We start from the raw sequence: 25,825 nt of genomic DNA, 5'->3' as shown, positions 1-25,825 counted from the left end.
AATCTGTTCATTTTTACGACGCCTTTTTCTATGGAATTGATTGGCGTATCAAGTTCAAATTTATGTCACATACTAGTGACTTGTAGTGCCTTGGCGCTGCAAAAGAGTTCGGCTTCTAAGTCATTGCAATCTAAAGATTCGATAATTTATATCGCGTATTTTGATATTCAAAAACGCACTCGTCAAAACCAATAGGGTAGTTACGTTGACCTAGAATCGTGAGATTCGGCAAGAAAGAAGGTTTCTAGTACTGTTCAAAATCTGAAACTCGTAAAATTTTAATTATATCGCATAAAAATATCTTTTGTCATTTGGACATTGCATTCATCATTCTTCAAAAGCATACTAGACAAACATTGCTGCTTCAGTAAGTAGATAAAAACGTGTTATCAAACCTTCTCTCTTACACGTATATAAATGAAATCCCCTGCTCGCTTCTTTTTGTATCTTCGGGCTATATACATATATATGTGTACGGAATCATCGGTGTGCCAGTCGTACTCACACTTCGTTAATTTTTTACCTCACTTGAGCACATTTTCTCTTCCTTTTTTCATTTGAAATTCACACCTAAAGTTCCTATCCCCTGTTATTCGTCTATGAAAAACTCGAACTGAAACTTCCTGCAGGTTAAAACTGTGTGCCGGACCGAGACTCGAACTCGGGACCTTTGCCTTTCGCGGGCACGTTTGTAGAGCACTTGCACGCGAAAGGCAAAGGTCTCGAGTTCGAGTCTCGCTCCGGCACACAGTTTTAATCTGCCAGGAAACTTCATATCAGCGCACACTCCGCTGCAGAGTGAAGGTTTCATTCTGAAAACTCGAACTGTCAGTTGCTATCTAGGTGGGATCAGTTTCAGCCGGGGCTATAGGAGCTGTCAGCGAAAGAACAACATCCGCTATACTGCTGTATTCCGACTGTGCTGGATCGCGCTGCGTGTAGTTGCGACAGCGGCAGCTTCTGCTGAGGCAGACGGTGTTGCTGCAGGCTGGAGAAGATGCGGAGCGCGATGCGCGCCGGGCAGGAGGTGCTGGTGCAGACGTCGACGGGCAGCTTCCGGTTCCAGGGCATCTCGGAGGCGTTCACGCGGCGCCTCTTCGAGTGGGAGCAGGCGCGCGGCATCGGGCCAGAGGACTCCACGTTCGCGCTGCTCGACCCTCGCTACCGGCCGCGACCGCGGCAGCCGGCGGCCATCGACGAGAACGGTCAGTCGCTGCATTCTGCTAGACGAGCACACAGTCATTTAGGAATCAGCATAGTTTTGAAAAACCATGATCTGACTCAATGGCTGTGATGCCTCTTTATCAAAACTACAAGTTTTGGTCAAATAACAGACCATTCTCAGGTATTTAATTAAAAAAAAGACAAACTACAGCACATCATACACTTCACCCTGTGAACACATTGCCTAATATACAGGATGATGATATTACAACCTAAAAAAGTGTCCATGGCTCTTGAGCTATGCATTATTATAAAGTCAATATTTACAAGACATTTTTTTCTTGTTTTCGCCCACATTACCTTCTCCAAAATATGGAAACCAAAGACCTTCCAATAGAAGAGACACGTTTCACAGTATCGAAGATGAGCAAGTGCTCATACCTCTTTGCGTATCCATCCCTGTTTATTAGACATTTCTTTTTCTTTTTTTTTTTTTTGTTTTGGTCCGTACTACAAGCTGTGCAAGTTGCCTTCCTGCATCTCAGCAACAACGGTACAGGTGCATGTATATATTTCGCTGTCAGAGGTGTCAGAATTATTTTTGCTTATAAATTTCGACCTGATCGTTTCCGGACCAGATTCCATTACCTTAAATTGATACATTTACCCGTCTCCATCATTCTTGGAAGTTCGTACCGTCGTCACCGTATCACCCTGTATAAATCGAGTATTTCTCCTCATTCTAGAGGTTTAATGCATTTAATCTGTAACGTTTGTCTAGATATAGATGTTCATGATTGAGTGCATATGCTGTAATTAATGTCGTTTTATATAGCCGAGAACGGTTTGTTGTTGGACTAAAGCTGGTAGTTCTAATACAAAGTCGTACAGATGATTATTAGACGGTTTCACAATGTACCATTTTATATTTTCCGGTATCCCAAAACTACACATCAAATTTGATTTTCATCCTCCAGTTTTGTCTATCTGTCCATAAATTTTCTTCAATATTTATTCTTCCGACAGAGGTCTGAATTCCTTGAAGCCTTGTGGTCGGCGTCCTCCCTCTTTTCTTTCTTCCTGGCGGCCCCCATTCCATAATTCTCTGTGATAATCTCTCCTTTGAACATCCTTTTTGTATGTCCATACCATAACAGTTGTTTTTCTTCTATAAAATCTGTTTGTAACGTCCATTTTCTTCCTCATGACTTCATTTCTGATTCTTTCTCACCTAGATATCCCTGCAGACCGCCTCCAAAAGTCCATCTCCGTTGCCATCAACCTTTTCATTATTTGCGATTTAACTGCCCATACTTCTGACCCATACTCCATAATGCTTCCGATAATTGTGTTGAAGATTTTTCTTTTTGTTTCCTTTCTAAATTATTGTTCCCATAAAATACCATTTACTGTTCCAATAGTAAACTTCCCAACATTTATTATTGAATTAATTTCCTTGTCTTGTTTTCTTTTTTGTGTGACATTGGCCGGCCGCGGTGGTCTAGCGGTTCTAGGCGCTCAGACCGGAACCGCGCGACTGCTACGGTCGCAGGTTCGAATCCTGCCTCGGGCATGGATGTGTGTGATGTCCTTAGGTTAGTTAGGTTTAAGTAGTTCTAAGTTCTAGGGGGCTGATGACCACAGATGTTAAGTCCCATAGTGCTCAGAGCCATTTTTTTGTGTGACATTGACTCCTAAATATTTGTACACTTCAGTGAGTTCAATCCCTTCTTCCACTATCAAATCTTGATTTGTGTCTCCTGTTATCATATATTTTGTTTTATTCCTGTTGACCTGAAGTCCCTATTTTTTATATTGCATACACAAACATAGACAAGAGCAAACATAGACAAGAACAATAAAACCAATAAAATAGCGTGGCTACTTCCGTTGCAGCCCTGTCTTCTGAAGATGTATATCCACATCACCGTTGTAACGTATATGCAACTAACATGTGTGGAGCTACAACAAATATGCCTACGTTCATCTGTGAAAATGGACTCGATAAGCAACCTGAGCTATCTGTAAACGGAATCTAACCTGCATAACACTGTGTGCATGTTGTATGAGTGTCAGTTTCACTGTCATTTAAGCCCTCAACAGATCGTCACATGAAAAACTTAAAACTAACATCTGGATAAGCTATCTGACTGCATATTTAAATATGAAAAACTCCATGAACAAATGAACCTGTAACAAAGAGTACCTAAGCTATTTGTGTTTTTGAACAAGAATTTACAAGTGATACAGAATCTGGCTTGTTCAACGGAATTTACTGGATTAGAGTACAAGACATGTTGTGGTGTGTCAGTGTCTCTGTTTTGGCCCTACGTTTTGCATTCGCCTCTTTAGATAACTGCCTTTTTCCATGTGGTTTATAGCAATTCGCAGCAGCAGCAGCTAAAGCTTATTGTTACTAACAATGAATATAATAAAACTACTAAATAACTTGCGGGAAGGAATTTCATAAATTACGTCTATTTAAAACTTCAGAATCATCATAACCCATAAACAATAATAGACAATGGCTATTACAATGACATAGGTATCAATAATGGCTGAGTGCCAGATTAACACTTTATTTCATTTTCAATTTATATTTACATTTAATAACCACAGCATATTTATTAATTAGATGTGGAGAGTAATTATTGTTATTATTTGGATGATAAGGAGGCTTATTTAACTGACAAGCAAAACATGGGATTATTGCAAACTCGGACTAACAACTCTGCAATTGCTTTTGAGCTATGCTTGCGAATTTTACCTTCAATTCGATCTTCAAGCGTAGTTAAGCTATCTAAATCTCTCCTGGCTATTTAAATAAAATCAGTCCTGAGTGTGGTAAGATCTGACCTGAGGGCAGTGTGACACGTCTTCTGTCTCTGAGCTCTCGACCGACACCACTACTTCCACTCTCGCAGACAAGAAAACATAAACGGCTCTAAGCACTATGGGACTTAAATCTGAGGTCATCAGTCCCCTAAATCTAACTAACCTAAGAACATCACACACATCTATGCCCGAGGCAGGATTCGAACCTGCGACCGCAGCAGCCGCGTGGCTCCGGCTGAAGCGCCTAGAACCGCTCGGCCACCGCGGCTGGCTACTCTCGCAGACAGACCTCGTCTCAGAACAATGCTTAGAATCGCGCTCCCGTGCTTCGCCCTCAGAGTGTTACTGTCGATATCTGAGAGCTTACACCACGCAAAGAATAGCGTTAAGTTGGATATATTGTTTTCAATGTAATGGAGAGGTCTGACACACTCCTTATGCCGTCAAGTGGTAAAACATTAAAATGTTGTCAATAGGTATTGGCAGCGTCACAGTAACAACGCTACACGTGCACAGCCCGTGTATCTTCTTGAAACCCACATCCCGCAGAAAAACACAAAAGTAGCGCGTTGCTTCTGTGTTCGTCAGCGGGTCTTCCTGTAACGCTCTACTTCTGTGTTTGTCCTCGAGATGTGGTTTCTTGGAATATAGACAGGCTGTGCACGTATAGGCCTGTCATTATGACGCTACCAATACCTATGGACAACATATACCATTTCATTTTAATCTGTTTTGCAGCTGACGCTGATGTGGTTGTACATTTGAAGGAGACACGACAGGAAGGTAAGTAGGGTTATTGACTTCCGAAAATGCTTAAAGTCCAGTGTTTCTCGCACTATAATTGGATGGAGAGCCGGCATTTTAACATCGACTTTTACCACGACGACCTCATATATATTTAGAATAAAATATAGTGGCCCGTCTACATTTGAATTATTATTTCTTTAGTTACATAATTCTAGCACATTGTTGACTGGTTATTGATCTGTTACTTTTTTATACAATCAGTTATCACAAATTGTTCCTAAACATTTTGAAGAAAAAGAGGTTCCGAAATATCTAGGGCCACCACCGGTGATACTGCACAGAAGAAAACTAATCGATCTTTTACGACAAAACACCGAGATGGTTCCTTTGAAAGGGCACGGCCGATTTCCTTTCCCATCCTTCCGTATTCAAAGCTTGTGCTCCGTGTCTAATGACTTCGTTGTCGACGGGACGTTAATTCTAATCTTGTTTCCTTTCTTTAATCCACCTTTGCAGCATATTAGGAAGGCGAGTCAATAGGTAAACAATTCTCTATTATTCCAATTTCGTATAGCGCGCGGAAAGAATGAACACCCATATCTTTCCGTGCGAGCTCTGATTTCCCTTACTTTATCGTGATGATCGTTCCTCCCTATGTAGGTCGGTGTCAAAATATTTTCACATTCGGAGTAGAAAGTTGTTGATTGGAATTTCGTGAGAAGATTCCATCGCAACGAAAAATGCCTTTCTTTTAATGATTTCCAGTCCAAATCCTGTATCATTTCTGTGACACTCTCTCCCATATTTCGCGGTAATACAAAACGTGCAGTCTTTCTTTGAACGTTTTCGATGTACTCCATCAGTCCTATCTGGTAAGGATATTTTGATGGCGATAGAGAAGGCTTCCTCCTTCGCGTAGTAACCGTTTATGAGCGTGGCACTACGAAGCACAGAATAAGCGAGATAGCACGATGTGGAAACATGCATCTTTGACAACAGCAAAAAATTCAAACACCACCTACCGTGCAATGCTGACCTAGCTCAAGGAGATTTTGCCTTCTTGGTTCGATGAAGGATCAACTTCTTGAACCCAACTTTTTGAATTTTGGTATGTGCGTGCTCGGCAGCTCAGTAGGCATCCATCCGAGACAGCGGGAAGTTCTCTGCGCATCTGGTTTTTTCGAAATTCGAATCTGAAATGTGCGCTGCAATCGAAAATCTAGCCAGCTGTGAGGTGCGGTCTGTGATACGGTTTTTGTTGGCAAAAACCTCAAACCTATAGAAATTTATCGTGAACTGTGCGAAGTGTATGGAAACAATGCAATGAGCTAATGTTCCGTCCGGAAATGGTGCATTCGGTTTAAAAATGGCCGAGCCAACGTTCATGATGAAGAAAAGAATGGACACCCGAGCATTGTGACTGGCGATCTTGTCGCTAAAGTTGATGAAACGATTCGTGATAACTGTCCCTTCACAATAACGGAGCTTTCGCTTTCTTCTCCACAAGTTTGACGGACTTCGTTGTTTGAAATTGTCACTCAAAAGCTAGCGCACCACAAATTTTGTGCATGTTGAGTGCCCAAAATGCTTACAGCGAATGGGGGCAACGTAGACATTTCTAGAGGCCTACCGCAAACATGGTGATTCATTACTGGACCGACTCGTAACCAGTGACGAGACTTGGGTGAAACACGTTAATTGTGAGACAAAATTACAGTCCATGGAGTGGGAGCACACAAAGTCCCCCTAAAAACCAAGAAAATGTTCGCAAACCCAGTCAGCAAGGAAGTTCATGGCGACAGTGTTTTGGGATAGGCAAGGTATGCTTCTTATTGATTTTCTCGAACGTGGAGCAACCTTAAATTCTGCCCGGTACCGTCAAACTTTGCACAGCCTTAGAAGAGCAGTTCAAAACAAACGCCGAGGAAGGCTGACTTCCAAAATATTGTTTTTGCACGACAATGCCCGACCTCACACGGCAAACCGCACTAAGGAAGTCCTTCATTCATTCAGAAGGGAAATTTTCCCTCATCCGCCCTACGGCCCCGATCTTGCACCAAGCGACTCCCACTTGTTTCCCAAGATGAAGAACTGGCTTGCAACGCAGCGCTTGGATGACGACGCGGAACTCCAGGCGGGCATGACTCACTGGCTGAAGTCTCAGGCGGCAGAATTTTACGAGGCAGGTCTTTGAAAGCTTGTCCACAGCTATGATTAGTGCCTCAATGTGTTTGGTGACTATGTGTAAAAGTAGTATGTCAATCGCTCTTTCAGATGTATATAATAAAATGTATTTCTTCCACTTAGTTTTCTTTTTTTTATGCCAAAACGTTTGCTACTTTCTGAATAGCCCTCGTACATAGAGTTTGAAGGAGATCATGCAGAGTAACAGTGCCCACTGCAATATTGTTTTCTGAATTAAAAATTAGTTTTTAAACAATTGCTTTTGTTTTTTGACTTGCTCCCGTAAATTCACTTGTTCACGGTGGCGTCTCCAGCTTCCGTGCACACATGACATCGTAGCGCAAGCGACGTCCAAGTTTTTCACGCTAGCATCCTTCCATAAAATGTTCTACGTGTTCAGACCGCATCATATCTGAGTTAAAATTCGAGCTTTCGAAGATTTACACCATATCTGTCAGGAGATGACAGTCATCTGATAGCTCGAGTTTTAACTCTGATTAGATGCGGCCAGAACACTGAGAAGATTTTACGCATCGGGCACAAAGTTTCACCCACGTTCTAGCAACCCTAGAGTTTCTGGGGCAATGCCACAGACAGTTAGAATAACGTAAGGAAAAGAAAGGAATGGCTCAGCCCAACAAAGCAGCAACTCCCCGTACAAAAAGCTGTGCACATCAGCAAAAGATAATGTTATGCATCGGGTAGAACAGCGACTGTGTGGAGCACTACGAATTGCTTCCCCGAGGTGTAACCCCCACTGCTGACGTTTATTGTCAACAACTGAGATGTCTTGCAGACGTAATCCGATAACAACATCAGGCAGACTGCTTGAAGTGGTGCTTCTCCGCAATAACGCCCGTCCGCATTCTGTTAGACCAACAACAAACGCTGTACAGGAGTTGGGTTGGGAAATCATTCCGCATCCACCGTGTTTACCTGACTTTACCCTCTTAGATTTTCACCTTTTCCGCTCTGTATCGAACGACTTTCTAGGAAGTTCCTTTCCAGATGAAGAAGCGCTCCCAACATGGTTCGACGAGTTCTTCGCCTCAAAACCACTTGATTTCTGCAGTCGCGGCATCGAAAAGTTACCTCAGCGTTGGTAGACGGTTGTAAATAGTGACTGAAAATATATTACTGATGACTAAAGTCTCTGTTATGTGTATATGTTGTGTTTCCTATGGGGAAACGCTATGAACTTATGCATCGACCTAATATAAACTGTGATGGTCTTATAACACTCCAGAGATGACCTTCACATCCGTCGATTTCATCCCGTTAAGAATAACGTACCGAGTTATTAGAAAGTCCATCCCGGATGGTAACCAAGATCGCACAAAATAGCTTTCTTATCCAGGACAGCCCCTTTCGAAAGTCTTAGCTGTCGTCTTCAGGTCTTAAGCATTTTTTTTGTATTCAAACATGTTCATTTTACGCTGAACCTCATGCACAAGACGTCAAGAGGCTAAAATTCAGCAAATTATAAACGTTTGTCATCGCTAAAAGATTTGAAAACAGACAGCACTTTGTCTCAAAGGCCATGTCCATATGCATATTGCTCACAGATGCTTCTTACGTGCTACAAATACGGTACACAATGGCACATCTGTTTACATATGCTGGACACATACTAATCAGTACAAATGGTGTACAAGATGCAACTGACACCCGCCAGTACAGCGCAAATCCACTTTACATGGTGTACTGTTTAGTATGTGTCCAGCGTATGTAAACAGATGTGCTATTGTGTACCGTATTTGTTGAATGAACAAGTATCTGTGGGCAATATTTATGTGGACATGGCCTTTTGGACAAAGTGGTGTGTGTTTTTAAATATTTTAGCGATGACAAACGTTTGTAATGTGCCGAGTTTTAGCCTCTTGCCATCTTGTGCACGAGCTTCAGCCTAAAATAAACACAATTTTCAATGCAATAGGGTCCGCAGCTGCGATGAAATTTTTGAATGATTTCTTGAAGCCTTCAACTACAATTTTCTTTATTTCCTGTACGATTGTACAATTTCGGCCTTAGGCCATTTTTAAGTATTTTATGGATGATTTTTTGGTAACAGATAAATTTTTTGGTAACAGATAATGTCATATAACAGCAACGACGTATATGACAAAATCTGTTACCAAAAAATCGTTCATAAAATACTTGAAAATGGCCTAAGGACGAAATTGTACAATAGTACAGGAAATAAAGAAAATTGCAGCTGAAGACTTCAAGAAATCGTTCATAAAATAAACATATTTTACTACAAAAAAAAGGTTTAAGATCTGAAGATGGCAGCTAAGACTGTTGAAATCGGTTGTTTTGAGTGAAAAATATTTTCTGAGATCTTGGCTTTTGAATGGTTGTTAATTATTACATTCTTATGAACTTGCACACAGGGTCACTCATCTGACAAGCTCTGGCACGGGTTCCGTATCATGCGTAACAATGCAGCCATTTATAACCGTTATGTATGTTAAGGGTGATGTGTATTACATATAAAGGTGTAGGACTGGTTTCAGTGCCATGCTATTTCAAAGTCTGTTACGACTTCGACGCAGTGATTAGATGATTTTATGACACAATTTTTAAAGCAAATTCGAACCAGGAGTCGATTAACTGCGTCAAACCAGATCAGAAACAAGTGAAATCTCCTAAAGGCTCAGGGCTTACTACACTTAAATTACAAATAGAGCAACAGTTCTAATCTTTAGATTGAATAGGCGCAGTGGCCGTTTAGTTAAGGCAGCCAGGCTCTTCTGAGAGCCACTTAAGCAAGGCTCAGTACATGACAATCTTAAATTACAAATAGAGCAACAGTTCAAATTTTCAAGTTACACGCTGTACGGTTTTAATCAAGTAACCATTAGAATTTACTCAAGGTGAGTTTGAGTTTTTAAAGTTAGCCCGGCTCTCCAGCCGAATATCTATCTACAAGAAAACAGTAAATACAGAGTATACTTTTAAAAAACACGTAACTTTCAGAACCATACAACTGCCCTACGGATGGGTCCCGCATCGGTGTCACGTTCAACACGCGTCCGGTCGGCTGTAGGCTCCAATAAGACCAAAATAAGCAAGTTAGCCGACATATTCACGACACTGAAACACTCTTAAAGTGCGTGTAAGGTTGAGGCTACTATTTGCCGGTACCACACTCACGCACTCACTTAGCCCTCAGTAAGACACTTAATCAGACTAAAACTACAGTTACAAAGTGCAGTACGATCTATACTAGTAAGCAAAGAAAACGCCAAAGAAAACACAGGCTCTTTAAAATTCCATGAACACTGCTGAGCAAAGACCGAAAGCTGGGGAGCGGTTAACCGACGTCTTCATCCAGTACTGTCAAAACACGAAGTTCGGAGTATAAGAAGAGCGGGAATGCAATAAGGCCACACTCTTACAGTTCGAATAAGGCAGTTCCCGCTACTAGGAGAAATCAACCGACGCTTCCACGAAACCAGTGCTTCCGAATAAACAATGTGAGACAGTCGGACACTGCTAAGGTTTCACATTCGCATGCTTAATGTTTGTTGCCGTCCGGAAACCACCAGGCAAAACCAATAACTCAATCGCCAAGAGAAAATCATAAGCTAAGGCGCACGCACCAACTGGCTCGACCGGTAACGGTGGAAAATTCACTCCAAGACGCGCCGGATCACGTCTCCACTTCCTGCCCGGACCTCGGACGGCTTCCGTCGAAACGCCTGAGTTCCTCGCACTCTACTCCCGCTTCCGTCCTCTCCGCAGACCGCCACTCGGTCGCAACACCCCCTAATCCGACAGCTCCCTATACGTAAGTCAACATGAAGCCACCAACTCGAGAAGACGAGGCGGTCGATTTAAACACGAATGAGGCGGCACGGCTCACATAGTCTTTAAGCACAGTATTGAGCCACGTCCAAGGCTTCTTTCACGTCCAACCACAAATCGTCGAGGTTTCATATGTAGGAACAGTCTGGGCTGACGGTACGTTCCATGTGTTGCACAGTACGTCAATTGCACTTATCGTCAGTACTTTCCCATGACCCCACCTTATCATGTTTTTTTTTTCATCACAACCACTGCTACTCTTATGCGGTTCAGGCTCCACCTTGTTTTCCACTTTGTTGTGGAGTCGCCAGGCAGTACGTGTGCTGGTGATAAGTCAGTAGGTGTGTAGCGTTCTATACAAAACCTTGTTTGTAGTACTTTGAATGAATGCCTCATCTGGGAATACATACAAAACTGAAGTTACCGTGCAGCGTGTTGTAACTGCAAGTGGTGTACTTACTCTGTATTATTGTTAGCAAAAACTTTACACGAACTGATTGGGCAATACAACTCCCAATACCAATAAAGAAATACAGTCACTGCAAAATACATTCAGCCCCTTAGGTACTGAATTCTCTGGCCCTGTTCAAAACTTGTAACTTTGTTCCCTGTGCACATATCAAATAAATAGAATTGTCTTACCTCTAAAGCAGCAACGGTGGATCGCGATTGTATTTCGGTCTCTCATGACGAAGAATAAAATATAGTAGCTACAGGCTGAGCGGTGTGCAATGCTGGCCGTATTACCATGAAATGTACGTAAAATTCTTTTCGCTGATAAATGAAAACATTTAAGAAAAATTCAATGTCTTTGAAAAACATATGACCTGAACAGTGAGGCGGTACTGATTTGTCTGAATTACTGACACTGACCTTTTCAATAGTGAAATTGTATTCGAAGTTAAGTTTGACTTTCCAAACATCTGGCAACTGAACTTACATTACTCAGAAATAACATCCTTTTTACTAACTGAGTCAAAAACAATGAGATTTATTTAGCAAGTATTATCTAACCACACTAAAAAAGCATAAAGACAAATTATCAAATTGCGTATATCTGTGTTAACAGATCTTAGAAACATTACATCTATCTAGCCTTTACATAAAATCTGTTTACGTACATTGTGGGGTTACTCAACAATTGCCAATTATCAGCCAACTCGTCTACACTAACGCGCTGGCAAAAGTAAAGTCATAAATATTTAACACGTTTAGCTTGCTTGTGAGAATACTTCTGCTTCCACATTTATATTTCCAATAATACATATACTCGTACTTCCTAAATTATAATCTAACACTCGGTGGCTTCACAGCGCACACCACAAAAACCGCCTACTCCATCCTCTTTCGCTCACAGGCAGCTACCGACTGCAGTGCGCCAAGCGCTCTCTTACTTCAACCCTACAACCTCAGATCAGAAGCAGTATCTTCGGCTGTGCGGTCGTGCACAGTCAGTGATCCGCTTTATAGAGTCCATCAGAGACATTCATCGTTTATAACATAAAAGTTGCATTTTAGTTTACATTAGTTGTTGTTGTTGTGGTCTTCAGTCCTGACACTCGTCTGATGCAGCATTCCATGCTACTCTATCCCGTGCAAGCTTCTTCAAGTACCTGTCGCAACCTACATCCTTCTGGTTCTGCTTAGTGTATTCATCTCTTGCTCTCCCTCTACGATTTATACCCTCCACGCTGCCCTCCAAAACTAAATTGGTGATCTCTTGATGCCTCAGAACATGTCCTACCAACCGATCCCTTCTAGTCAAGTTGTGCCACAAATTCCTCTTCTCCCCAATTATATTCAGTACCTCCTTATTAGTTATGTGATCTACCCATCTAATCTTCAGCATTCTTCTGTAGCACCACATTTCGAAAGCCTCTATTCTATTCTTTTCTAAACTATTTATCGTCCACGTTTCACTTCCATACCTGACTACACTCCACACAAATACTTTCAGAAACGACTTCCTGACACTTAAATCTATAATCGATGTTAACAAATTTCTCTTCTTCAGAAACTCTTTCCTTGCCATTGCCAGTCTACATTTTATATCCTCTCTACTTCGACCATCATCAGTTATTTTGCTCCCCAAATAGCAAAACTCATCTCCCACTTTAAGTGTCTCATTTCCTAATCTAATTCCCTCGGCATCACCTGATTCAGTTCGAATACATTCCATTACCCTCGTTTCGCTTTTTTTGATGTTCATCTTATATTCTCCTTTCAAGAAACTGTCCATTCCGTTCAATTGCTCTTTCAGATCCTTTGCTGTCTCTGACGGGATTGCAATGTCATCGGCAAACAAAGTTTTCATTTCTTCTCCGTGAATTATAATTCCTACTCCAAATTTTACTTTTGTTTCCTTTACTGCTCGCTCAGTATACAGATTGAATAACACGGGGATAGGCCACAACTCTGTCTCATTCCCTTCCCAACCATTGATTCCCTTTCATGCCCCTCTACTATTATAACCGCGATCTGGTTTCTGTACAAATTGTAAATAGCCTTTCGCTCCCTGTATTTTACCCCTGCCACCTGCAGAATTTGAAAGAGAGTATTTCAGTCAACATTGTCTGACGCTTTCTCTAAGTCTACAAATGCTAGAAACGTAGGTTTTCCTTTCCTTAATCTGCATTCTAAGATAAGTCGCATGGTCAGTACTGCATCTCGTGTTCCAACCTTTTTACGGAATCCAAACTGATCTTCCCCGAGGTCGGCTTCTACCAATTTTTCCATTCGTCTGTAAAAATTTCGTATTAGTATTTTGCAGCCGTGACTACTTAAACTGATAGTTCGGTAATTTTTACACCTGTCAACACCTGCTTTATTTGGGATTGGAATTATTATATTCTTCTTGAAGTCTGAGGATATTATTGTTCGGGCGCCACATGGAAGTGTACCCTAGTAGACTCATTTCAAGTGTTTCTTCAATGGCCGTGTTTAAGAATCTTTCACGGGATCTCAGTCTTCCAGACTCGATCTCAGTGCCAAAGAGAGGATATCAGTCATTGATGGTTTGTCTGAGCCTCTCTGCCGACCGCTGTGGCCGAGCGGTTCTAGGCGCTTCAGTCTGGAACCACGCGACCGCTACGGTCGCAGGTTCGAATCCTGCCTCGGGCATGGATGTGTGTGATGTCCTTAGGTTAGTTAGGTTTAAGTAGTTCTAAGTTCTAGGGGGACTGATGACCTCAGATGTTAAGTCCCATAGTGCTCAGAGTCATTTGAACCATTTGAGCCTTTCTATGAATTCGTGAGGTGTTCTTCGAGAGATGGGATTCGCAAGACCAGCAGCTCTGTAAAGCTTTGGTAGGGGTGTGGGTTTCATACACCCCGTTATTCGACATGTTTCATGAAGGCTTATGTCGACTTTCTTCGCGTGGGTTCTTCTAATGCATATCGGGCAGGTGTAGTGCATGTGCGGTGGTTCTCAGGAGTAGGTTTGCTCCCCATTTGCTGTTTACGAGTTTACGAAAAATGTTATTTCTGGAAGCTACTTTCTGACTGATATTTCCACCATAGTTTCCATGTGTCAGAGATCCAGTGCTTGATTTGGAATAAAAGAGGTTCCTGTACTGTGGCCTTCTGGAGGGTGTTTTTTGAAATTTAGAAGTCTTAAGATTTTACTGTAACGCTTTCTTTTCGTCAGCGGTACCGGTACGACGTACTAGTGCGTACGATCACAGATCAGGCACTGTAGAGAGCTATCCAAAGTCACACACAGACAGATTGGTTTATCTGTGTGCCCCCGCCTATCTTCAAGACAAATCCGTAACACAATATCTCATTGTGTGCATACGCCCACAAAGGTTACAAGAAAATTCGTTTTAGTTAATAGTTCCCCCTAGTACCATATTTACTGGCTGCACGTAATCTGTGCAGCTGCTCCGCTCCATACTTATAGGACCTGGACTGGAATCGTGACTGACGCCATCGCCTGCTGCTTTCTGTGTCGTTACAGGTGGCACCGGCCGAGACGGCGAGGGCGCACCGCTGTCGCGCTGCAAGTCGGCGGGCAGCGTGGCAGCGACCGGCAACTTGTCGCTCACCAGGCAGGCGTCCAGCCTCTCCCTCAACGACGCCCAGCTGGAGGCCAGCGCCGCCGCCGCCGCCGCCGCTCCCCCGCTAGAGGGTGCGTACTCTACACAGCCTGCGAGCTTTTTGTCGGTGAGCGTTCAAGTCCAGTGCTATTCCGCTTTCTCCAGCACAACAGAAGTGACGACGTAAGCTGCACGTAGCGATGTACACTGCTACCCATTAAAACTGTAACACCAGAAAAGAAGGTGAAGAAATTTCACCTATTATGCTTATACATACAGCAGGAACAACACACTATTAAATTTGTAGGGATGTACAGGGTGCACAGTTTCGTACACAGAGTTCCCACCTCTTGTAGTAACAACGGCCCTTGCCTGACTGCACATTGAGTCGAAATTGTTGGGTACAATTTCGTACACAAAGGCAACGAGAGGTTGGCTACAGAGTGGTACGGCAACTGTCGTCGTAGCACTCACTCCGACTTCAGGCCACGAGTGGCCTACCGCGACCATCCGACCGCCGTGTCATCCTCAATGGAGTATGCGGATAGGAGGAGTGTGGTGTCAGCACACTGCTCTCCTTAGCGTTAAGATGGTATTCTTGACCGAACCCGCTACTGTTCGGTCGAGTAGCTCCTCAATTGGTATCACGAAACTGAGTGCACCCCGAAAAATGGCAACAACGCATGGCGGCCCAGATGGTCACCCATCCAAGTGCCGACCACGCCCGACAGCGCTTAACTTCGGTGATCTCACGGGAACCGGTGTATCCACTGCGGCAAGGCCGTTGCCCAATTGTCGTCTTAGGGAAGCAGAAATTATTAGCAAAAAAGAACACAATGAACAGGAGATTTTCTTAACTTGTATTTCTCCAAGTGCACAAAGACTCATCACAAATAATGCAGCAAGCAGTAAAGTCCTGCTATCAATCTCGACAAGAATTAGGCTCCCTAAATTAAGGAAGAATGATGGTGTCATTGGGAAGAGTCGACCAAGTGCGAGTGGGCCTTCTGGCTGCCACCGCCCATCCCATATTGCGGTAACAAAGGGCGCCCATTGTCCAGGACTGCTGAAGGCGTGGCTCAGTAGGAGTGCAGCACTGGGTCCCCCGGATACCGCAAGACTGCTGTTGACATCTGATGTTGTTGTTGTTGTGGTCTTCAGTCCTGAGACTGGTTTGATGCAGTTCTCCATGCTACTCTATCCTGCGCAAACTTCTTCATCTCCCAGTACCTACCGCAACCTACATCCTTCTGAATATGCTTAGTGTATTCATCTCTTGGTCTCCCTCTACGATTTTTACCCTCCACGCTGCCCTCCAATACTAAATTGGTGAGCCCTTGATGCCTCAGAACATGTCCTACCAACCGATCCCTTCTTCTAGTCAAGTTGTGCCACAAACTTCTCTTCTCCCCAATCCTATTCAATACTTCCTCATTAGTTATGTGATCTACCCATCTAATCTTCAGCATTCTTCTGTAGCACCACATTTCAAAAGCTTCTATTCTCTTCTTGTCCAAATTATTTATTGTCCATGTTTCACTTCCATACATGGCTACACTCCATACAAATACTTTTAGAAATGACTTCCTGACACTTAAATCTATACTCAATGTTAACAAATTTCTCTTCTTCAGAAACGCTTTCCTTGCCATCGCCAGTCTACATTTTATATCCCTTCGACTATCATCAGTTATTTTGCTCCCCAAATAGCAAAACACCTTTACTACTTCAAGTGTCTCATTTCCTAATCTAATTCCCTCAGCATCACCCGACTTAATTCGACTACATTCCATTATCCTCGTTTTGCTTTTGTTGATGTTCATCTTCTCCTTTCAAGACACTATCCATTCCGTTCAACTGCTCTTCCAAGTCCTTTGCTGTCTCTGACAGAATTACAATGTCATCGGCGAACCTTAAAGTTTTTGTTTCTTCTCCATGGATTTTAATACCTACTCCGAATTTTTCTTTTGTTTCCTTCACTGCTTGCTCAATATACAGATTGAATAGCATCGGGGAGAGACTACAATCCTGTCTCACTCCCTTCCCAACCACTGCTTCCCTTTCATGTCCCTCGACTCTTATAGCTGCCATCTGGTTTCTGCACAAATTGTAAATAGCCTTTCGCTCCCTGTATTTTACCCCTGCCACCTTCAGAATTTGAAAGAGAGTATTCCAGTCTGATGGAAACTTGCAATTCCATTGTCATTGTATCAATATGTAATACCACAGAAATGGGCTTGGATGACAAACATGGCTGTATAATTCTATCTGGCTTCAACTCTGTGCCAAAACTGAGAAGCTTTGTTGGTGTCTCATGACAACGTATGACAGGATGCTTTCAGTGGACGTGTGGACGATGTGAGGGCCAGGGCTACAGTTGAACACCCTCTGTGTATAGTGTCGAGGTAGGTCAGGACATGACGAGTCAAATGCGTTCTTGTGCCACCTTGTTGAAAGATAATGTCACGCAGTCTTCCAAGATACGGCTCAGCCACCAGTCTCAACAAATTAGAAATTTAACAGCTGCTGTTCACATTTCCGGCTATGCTAATCAGAGGTGTGCGTGTAGTATACCCAATCACACCTCATACCATTCCACCACCCGCTGGGCGCCTATGGTGATGTCGAGTGTAATCTGACAACGTTTGCTCTCCTTGGAGCTGACACACCGATACTCTCATCACGATCTGAACTGAGAATTGTGACTGGTCTGAGAAGATTACGTGGTACCATTCCTGTGTCCAGTTTTGTCGTTAGTCGCACCGCTGTCGGCGCGCCTTTGTCTCTGTTGTCGCATTGTTGGAGCCGCAACAAAGGGCACGGTGCTGGCATTCCATGATGATCCGGACGTGATCGCACCCTCCATGTGGATGCTCGTCTTGCTGCAAGTGAGTCCATTTCCTGACTCAATGTGCGTGACATCCCTATGGATCCTGCACTGCCGAACGAGTAATGTGTCATCGATTCCACAATTGGATGGGATTCCAATCAACGCAAACAGTAATGTCACGGAGTGATAAACCACAGTCCCGATAGATCATGATATGTCGCTGCCAGATTCCAAAAGGTGCTAGTAGACATATCTCCATCTCACATGAGGTGTAACAAACAACATTCAAAAGCGATTTATGAATAAAAATGCCGCTGAGTATTATTTCCTTATCCATAGAATGTAGATGGCATTACACCTTCCACCTAGCTTGGTTACGCTGAATTGCTAGTCATCTGCATATCCAAGTATGCCATCGTGACGTTTGCTTCATGTCGCCTTGAATGCAGTGCAGTTTCAATGGCCAGTGTTACATTATCAGACTCTACTCCCGCTGTAATACGGATGTCAGTGACATCGAAGATACACTGGTGTGCAAAACTTAAGTCAGGAAATAGCTTTCGCATTATGTGTCACTGCCAAGTAATGTAGATCGATGAAACTTGGACCACACATACAAAGAACTGCTACAGCTCCTGTGGCAGGGCATTTCATTCCACCATCCGTGCAACTGTCAACTGCTGGATGGTCGCTTGTGCGTGTGGACGTGCTGCAATCCATCCCACACATGCTCCACGCTGTTTCTAGTTGGGTAAATGGGCAGGTCAGTCCATTTGCTGAGTACCCGTTCGTTCCAAGATATCCTCCACCCGCGCTGTTCCATTCGGTCGCGTTTCGTCTTCCATAAAAACGAAGTCAGGGCCAAACACACCTAAAAGGAGGCACCTGGGGAAGGATTACAGTGTCATAATAGCGTTGACCAGTAAGGGTGCCGTGGTCAAAGCTTTGGAGGTCATTACGCCCATGCAAGATTATGGCTTCCCACAACATAAGAGCTGAGCTGCCAAAATGATCATGTCTGACAATACTGGACCTACCCTCCTGTGGCGAGAGGTGGGAACACGTAATGCATCCAGTAATACTGACGAACATGATCGTTTTGACGATCCAGAGGTTATGATGCCGGGGGCCATAATCTTGTATGCGGGGGGGAATGACCTCCAAACTTCTGAACACAGTACACTCAGCGGTCAACGTTATTATGATGAGTACTCCTTCACCATGTGCGTCTCTTGAGGGGTGTTTTTGGGCCTGATTTCATTTTTATGGAAGACAATGCGCGACCGCACCGAACAGGACAGCTGGAGGAGCTATTGGAATGAGAGGATATTCAGCGAATGAACTGGCCTGTCCATTCTCCCAACTTAAATCCCATGGGGAAAACATAAGATGCGTTGGGGGCATGTGTGGCATGACATCCACATGCACCAACTAACATCCAGCTGTCATCACATGCACTAGTGGAGGAATAGAACGCCCTACCACAAGAACCAACCTTATGACCAGCATGGGAGTTCGTTGCAGAGCATGCCTTGTCACCCATGGTGATCACACACCCTATAAAGAACCATGTCCCGCCTTTTATAATTTCTAGGAGACCGTCGTGAATCACGGTGACTTCGGCGTAGTTATTATCTTTGAATAAAAATGTCATTCCTCTTCTACTCACTGCGTATTTCTATTAGTTATCTTCTGTACTATATTATTTCTTCCTATGTACGGTCCAAGTTTCATCGAGCTATGTTACTTGGCAGTAACACATGATGCGAAAGTTACCTTCGTCCTTACATTTTGCACTTTAAGCTTAGCTCTATAACATTGGTGCTATCTGCGCAATAACCTGTTTCAAGGGTGAACCTGATTTGGGGAATTGGTTTGTTTATATGACTTTTCATAAAGCACTACCATTGTATGTGTTAATTTGTAAACAATAAATAAAATTATTTAACAAATGACTTTACTGTAAAATATTAGCATAAAATATCACAGTTGCTAAACTGGTTTCGATTTATCTGTAAGATTCAAAAGCCTTGTATAAAAACTGAGAAAAAGCATTTTGATTCCTGGCCTCAGACCATGTCAAGGGTGTAACTGATATAATTGGAGCTGTTTCTATAGATGACTGAGGATGGTGCGCTTAAAAACAATACATGAGTATTTACTTCATTTCTAGGCTGATAATTATAGCTATTACAAGTCATATGCTTTTAGGCTAGTTAGTACCTCCAAGTACCTCTGGCAAGAGCAAGCCATTAGTGTTATTTTCTCCCTGGACAGCGGGTAGTTTGCCAGGGGTAGTCCACTTAGTGCTGCATGTATGGTCATGCAGAAAACATCAGGTAGTAAATCATGTGGTGTGCTTATAGGAAGACCATTCGAAACAGAGAAAAAATAAACACACTGATATGTGTACATATTAAGGTATCAATTATAAAAATATCTGCACTTCCACCTCTTACACGCTGTATATTGAAAGTCAGTGCAAGCGCGAGGTTCCTACCAATGAGTCATGTTTTTTGATGGTTTATCGCTTAAGAAAAGTCTTCTTGATTTTCCAGACATTCTTCAGATAACATCGAGAAAATTCACAATGTGGGACTGAACGAGTGACAGCTGCTGCATAACACAGCAATAAAAAACATTGAAGGAACATGTAAGAAGATGTCAGTTAAAATCCCCGTGAGTCCACGCAGATGTGTGTTTCCCTTGGTTCCCCAAATCGATTACAGTAAATTCTCTGATTGTCCCGCTGTAAAGAACACGGATGACGTCCTGCTCCATCCTTCCCAGATCTGTGCTTGTTTCCGACGCTGACATTGTCGTCCACGGGACGTTAAACCTTAATTTTCAACGAATGACAATATACAGGGTGAGTCATTAACTATTGCCACCTATAATAACTCCAAAAGTATGATAGTAGCTGAAAAGTTTGTGGAGCAAAAGTTGTATCAGACAACGAGGGCCACAGTATCACATTGGTTTTTTGTTGCTAGGTGGTGTCGCGTCAGAAATACGAAGGTCAACTTTGTTTTTTTTTAATGGAATACTATAGTTTGGTACTTATTTTCTGGTAACGGCTACTGAGACGAATCCAATGATGTGTAACAGTAAGGCCTTTGAAAGTCAACGAAGGTCAAAAAGGTGGTATGAACGTCCATTTGCAGAACATGTTCGAAGTGATGACCATTGGTATCAATACGGTGCTGCAGTTTTCCTGTCATGGATTGAGTGGTATTCCTTGTCACTTCGGCACTTATCGAAGCACATGCTCTGACAATTCTCTCTCGTATATCGTGCAAACAGTAAATATTCGTCGAATACGGCGTATCCATCTAACACGCCATTGACATGTAAACACCATTCTGCCGGCCGGTGTGGCCGAGCGGTTCTAGGCGCTTCAGTCTGGAACCGCGTGACCGCTACGGTCGCAGGTTCGAATCCTGCCTCGAGCGTGGATGTGTGTGATGTCCTTAGGTTTAAGTAGTTCTAAGTTCTAGGGGACTGATGACCTCAGATGTTAAGTCCCGTAGTGCACAGAGCCATTTGAACCAAACACCATTCTGCTGTAACGTTCCAGGCAGACGTGCCGGTGCTTGATGTTACGCCGGAACAGAAGCGATGAATAAAATTGGAGAGAACGGAAAATTGTTGCATAGCTTGACTAAAAGAGGGGATCGGTTGATAGGACACATTCTGAAACATCAAGGAATCGTCACTTTAGTACAGGAGGGGAACATGCGGTGTAAAAATTGTAGAGGGAGACCAAGAGACGAATACAATAAGCAGGTTAAAAAGATGTACGTTGCAGTAGTTATTCGGAGATGCAGAGGCTTGCACAGGTTAAAGTAGCTTGGAGAGTTGCATCAAACCAGTCTTCGGACTGAAGACCACAGCAACGATAAATAATTTTTTCGCCACTGCATCTGACACACTAGAACACATTTTTTTTTATTCTGCGCAAGTTATTTATCAGGGTTGTCGGCATTGACTAGTTAAACGTCCTGTCCGTTTCTGAGTTTGTAGGTGGTGACTTCCTGGTTTGTTTTGGGTGTCAGATGGACGGGCAGTGTCGGAGCCGCGCCTGCGCACGGACGCGCTGGAGGATGGTGAGGGCGAGGACGCGGAGGATGGCCCTTCTGCAGTGATCGTGGACGTGGAGGACGAAGTGGTCGAGACGGCCAGCCCTCTGGCCGCTGCGCCCGCCGTGCTGGGGCACACCCCCATCTACTGCTACGCGCCCCGCGAGGTCACCAGGCTCATAGACTCCAGCGGCAGGTCAGTCACCCGCTCAAGTTATCCCAAATGTTTAAACACTCACTGCCTTTCACGACGTGTTGAGGTGGTGCTTCCTAGTTCTGTATAGGCGAAACTGGGTAGACTTCAGGCCGCGACGTTTTTGTTTCTGTCAGCTGGACCCATGGAACCCAAATGATGGTGAGGCACTCGCTCGTTTGTCGAATTTCTCTTAATGTTTAACCGTTTATTGCACTGCTGTTTGTGGAAATTGCAACACCCAGAACGAGTGGTATGAATCACTCCAAAATCGCAGGATGTAGAGAACAGCGGAACCTTAATAAATGATAAAGACTGAAAAGAGATGGCGTCCACCTACCCCGCCAGGGTAGCCGAGGGTGCTAACGCGCTGCTTCCTGAACTCGGGTAGGCGCGCCGGCCCCAGGGTGGATTAACGACGAGGGCCGATGTGCTGGCCAGCCTGGATGTGGTTTTTAGGCGGTTTTCCACATCCCAATAGGTGAATACCGGGCTGGTCCCCATGTTCCGCTTCAGTTACACGGCTCGCAGACATCTGAACACATTCGCACTATTCCATGGATTACACTCGACGCAGACAGTTGGGGTACACTAATTCCGTCCTGGGGGGTACGGGGGTGGCGGCAGGAAGGGCATCCAGCCACCCCTTAAGCATTAACATGCCAAATCCGATTAAGGATGGCTGACCCTGCGTAACCGCGGAACAAGGCTCAAGCGATAGAATAGAATAGAGATGGCGTACCCCTAGGCCCAGCAGCGTCCTCTAGTTTACCTGCAGACAGGTCAGCGTTACGCCAAGATTAGGTGGCGCAGAGCCTCCATACGAGTTGTGAACGTGCAAGCGAGTGCCACTATGCTTAGACGACGTCAAAAGGCGCAATATCAGCAACTGAGTGAGTAAAATAAGTGCCGTGTGACTAGGGCATCCCGTCGGGAACCCCTGAGCAGAGAAAATCTCCGACCCAGCCGGGAGTCTAACCCGGTTCCTTAGGATTGACATTATGTCGCGCTGACCACTCAGCTACCGGGGGCGCAAAACTGAGTACTTTAAAATAGGGCAAAATGATTGACGTCTGGGTTTGTTGTGACATAACATTGCAGGTCGTATAGAACTCGCTGCTAGGATAGTGATACTTGTGGAGAGCCAGAGGATTGAAGAGGGTCAAGCATAGTGATGAGCAGATACTAGACAACGTAATGTGGCTGTCACAGATAGAACAACATGCTCCACAGTGTGGACTCGACAGTGGAGCAATGCAACGGGTATGGACCTGTCCGAGCCGACAATTCGACGCCTTCTGCCGAGGACTGGACGATGGTATCGATATATTGCGTCGGGTTCCATTGTCTGAACGCCACCAATACCTCAGACAGCCGTGGGCATGTGAACGCCATAATGCGTGTTGAGTAATAAAATGTAATCTTCGAACGAGCACCCCCCTCAATTTGTCCTACAGTGGTGGCAGCATGCGTGTTAGTCGTTGATGATGAGGTCCCATACTCCGAGGAGCGTAGGAGACGATGCGGGAGACCCGCACTGCCGTACTAGGCAAGGTCCTAGAGGAGGTGGTTTGCCATTGCCTTCCTCCGACCGTAATGGGGATGAATGACGATGATGAAGACGACACAACAACACCCAGTCATCTCGAGGCAGGAAAAATCCCTGACCCCGCCGGGAATCGAACCCAGGCCCCCGTGCGCGGGAAGCGACAACGCTACCGCAAGACTACGAGCTGCGGACGTGTTAGCCGTTACCATGGTGATAACTATCGGGCAGACTGCATTTTTGAACGACACAGCTAACACATGCCAGATGTAACGATTTGACGTGCCATTGACTGCAACCTATGGTCTCGCCTCCTCATACTGAGAGGCAGTCTGAACAGCAACCGCTACATCAGGAACGTCTTAGAGGCCGAGGCTATGTCCATCCTGCACGCAGCTCGACATGCCATATTTCAGCGGCCACGTGCGGCGAGAAATGTGCAAGTCTTCATCGAATAATAGTGGCTACCGCTGATCCTCTGGTCGGCACGTTTGCCTGACACATCACCCATGGAGTACGTCTTTGATGTGGTCTCGTGGCAAAGTGTTCGTTCTGGTCCTTCTGCTACCACTGCCGGTGCTCTTCGGACGCACCTCATGGAGTTGGCGTTCCCCAGCAGCATATCGAGGCCATTTTCATTCCATGCTACGACGTCTAGAGGCTCTGGTTGCAGCACGTTGCAGCTTCACACTGTACTGAATTCTCATGATCAGAGAGTATATAAAGTTCTGTAATACTAATCATTTGTGTACTGTTATGCCGTTAATCTGTGAAATAAATTTAATTATAACTTCGCCTCCTTTTTGGTTTTCTAGTTTTCGCAAACAGTATTATATTTGTCACGACGTCCTGAGCCGGGCTTCCTAGTTCTGGATCAGCAGAGACGGGTAGACTTAAGACCGTGACTGTTTTGTGGCAGGTAGCAGCCAACATTAGAGAGCCAAGAACACAGTATTTCTGCATACAGTAGTCATTACGAAGTGATTCTTGTGTCCCGTGGAGTGCTATTTTGCCCTGTGCCGAATCAGTAAGCACCGCGTTTACTAGAATACACGGTAGGGACCACAGAGTGTATGCGCTTTAGCAACCTATGACACATTTCACAACCTACCGTACCACCGCTAAGTAGCTCGCCACTGCCATAACCTACTGTATGGTCATTGCGTTTTTGAGTGATTACAGGGTCGTTTACGTGAATGTAACTTCGTGTGGGTGGTTGACGAGTAAATACAGGATTACGCTACTATTATCAGTGTAATGAAGGTTTCTGAGAGTACGTTTTGAATGTGTTTCACTGAAAAATAGTGGTGTACTGTGTCGTCGTGAGGTGTATTCACCACTACAGGCAACGTAAAAATTAGGAAGGAAGTCTCATGTACTTCCTAAGAACAATGAGACGAAACAAAACTGGATAAATGCTTGTAAATGAGCCTATTCGTTTCCAGTTGCTAATACTTCTATGAAATCAATAGATTTCGGGCCGGCCAGAGTGGCCGTGCGGTTCTAGGCGCTACAGTCTGGAACCGGGCGACCGGTACGGTCGCAGGTTCGAATCCTGCCTCAGGCATGGATGTGTGTGATGTCCTTAGGTTAGTTAGGTTTAATTAATTCTAAGCTCTAGGCGACTGATGACCTCAGAAGTTAAGTCGTATAGTGCTCAGAGTCATTTTGAATAGATATCGGGAATGAGATTTTCACTTTGCAGCGGAGTGCGCGCTGATACGAAACCTCCTGGCAGATTAAAACTGTGTGCCGGACCGAGACTCGAACTCGGGACCCTTGCCCCTCGCGGGCAAGTGCTCTACCATCTGAGCTGCCCAAGCACGACTCATGCCCAGTCCTCACAGCTTTACGCCTGCCAGTACCTCGTGTCCTACTTTCCAAACTTTACAGAGGCTCTCCTGCGAACCTTGCAGAACTAGCACTCCTAAAAAGAAAGGATATTGCGGAGACATGGCTTAGCCACAGCCTGCAGGATGTTTCCAGAATGAGATTTTCACTCTGCAGCGGAGTGTGCGCTGATATGAAACTTCCTGGCAAATTAAAACTGTTTGCCGGACCGAGACTCGAACTCGGGACCTTTGCCTTTCTCGGGCAAGTGCTCTACCATCTTTTTTTTTTCCAAATCTCATTTTGTTCGTTTTTGATCGTTGCATCTGCTCGGGGCGGACGTCGTAAGACATCCGTTTAAGTTCGTTGTTGATCGATTAACTCAGTTTTTTTATTACAGAGGGCAGCTAACCCTCTGACCCAACACGCTGAGCTACCGTGCCGGCTGACCATCTGAGCTGCCCAAGCACGACTCACGCCCCGTCCTCACAGCTTTACTTCTGTCAGTACCTCGTCTCTTACTTTCTAAAACTTTACAGAAGCTCTCCTGCGAACTCTGCCGACCTAGCT

At 44.3% G+C, this 25,825-nt stretch overlaps 1 protein-coding gene and 1 pseudogene across 1 annotated transcript in view; one reads left to right on the top strand and one right to left on the bottom strand.

Moving 5' to 3' along the window:
- LOC126455952 (uncharacterized) overlaps nt 1–25,825 on the top strand; it is a 312,305-nt gene that overhangs the window by 140,213 nt on the left and 146,267 nt on the right. The window contains exons 6-8 of the mRNA XM_050091709.1: nt 988–1,205; nt 14,699–14,869; nt 21,663–21,882. Coding sequence (XP_049947666.1) covers nt 988–1,205; nt 14,699–14,869; nt 21,663–21,882 — 609 coding nt within the window. The remainder of the gene's footprint in view (nt 1–987; nt 1,206–14,698; nt 14,870–21,662; nt 21,883–25,825) is intronic.
- Nucleotides 15,449–15,566, bottom strand: LOC126459455 (5S ribosomal RNA; annotated as a pseudogene).

This window comes from Schistocerca serialis, chromosome 2, assembly GCF_023864345.2.
Source record: "Schistocerca serialis cubense isolate TAMUIC-IGC-003099 chromosome 2, iqSchSeri2.2, whole genome shotgun sequence".
Classification (NCBI taxonomy): domain Eukaryota; kingdom Metazoa; phylum Arthropoda; class Insecta; order Orthoptera; family Acrididae; genus Schistocerca; species Schistocerca serialis.
Note: the sequence above shows the minus strand (reverse complement) of the source record. Positions and strands in the feature narration are given on the sequence as shown.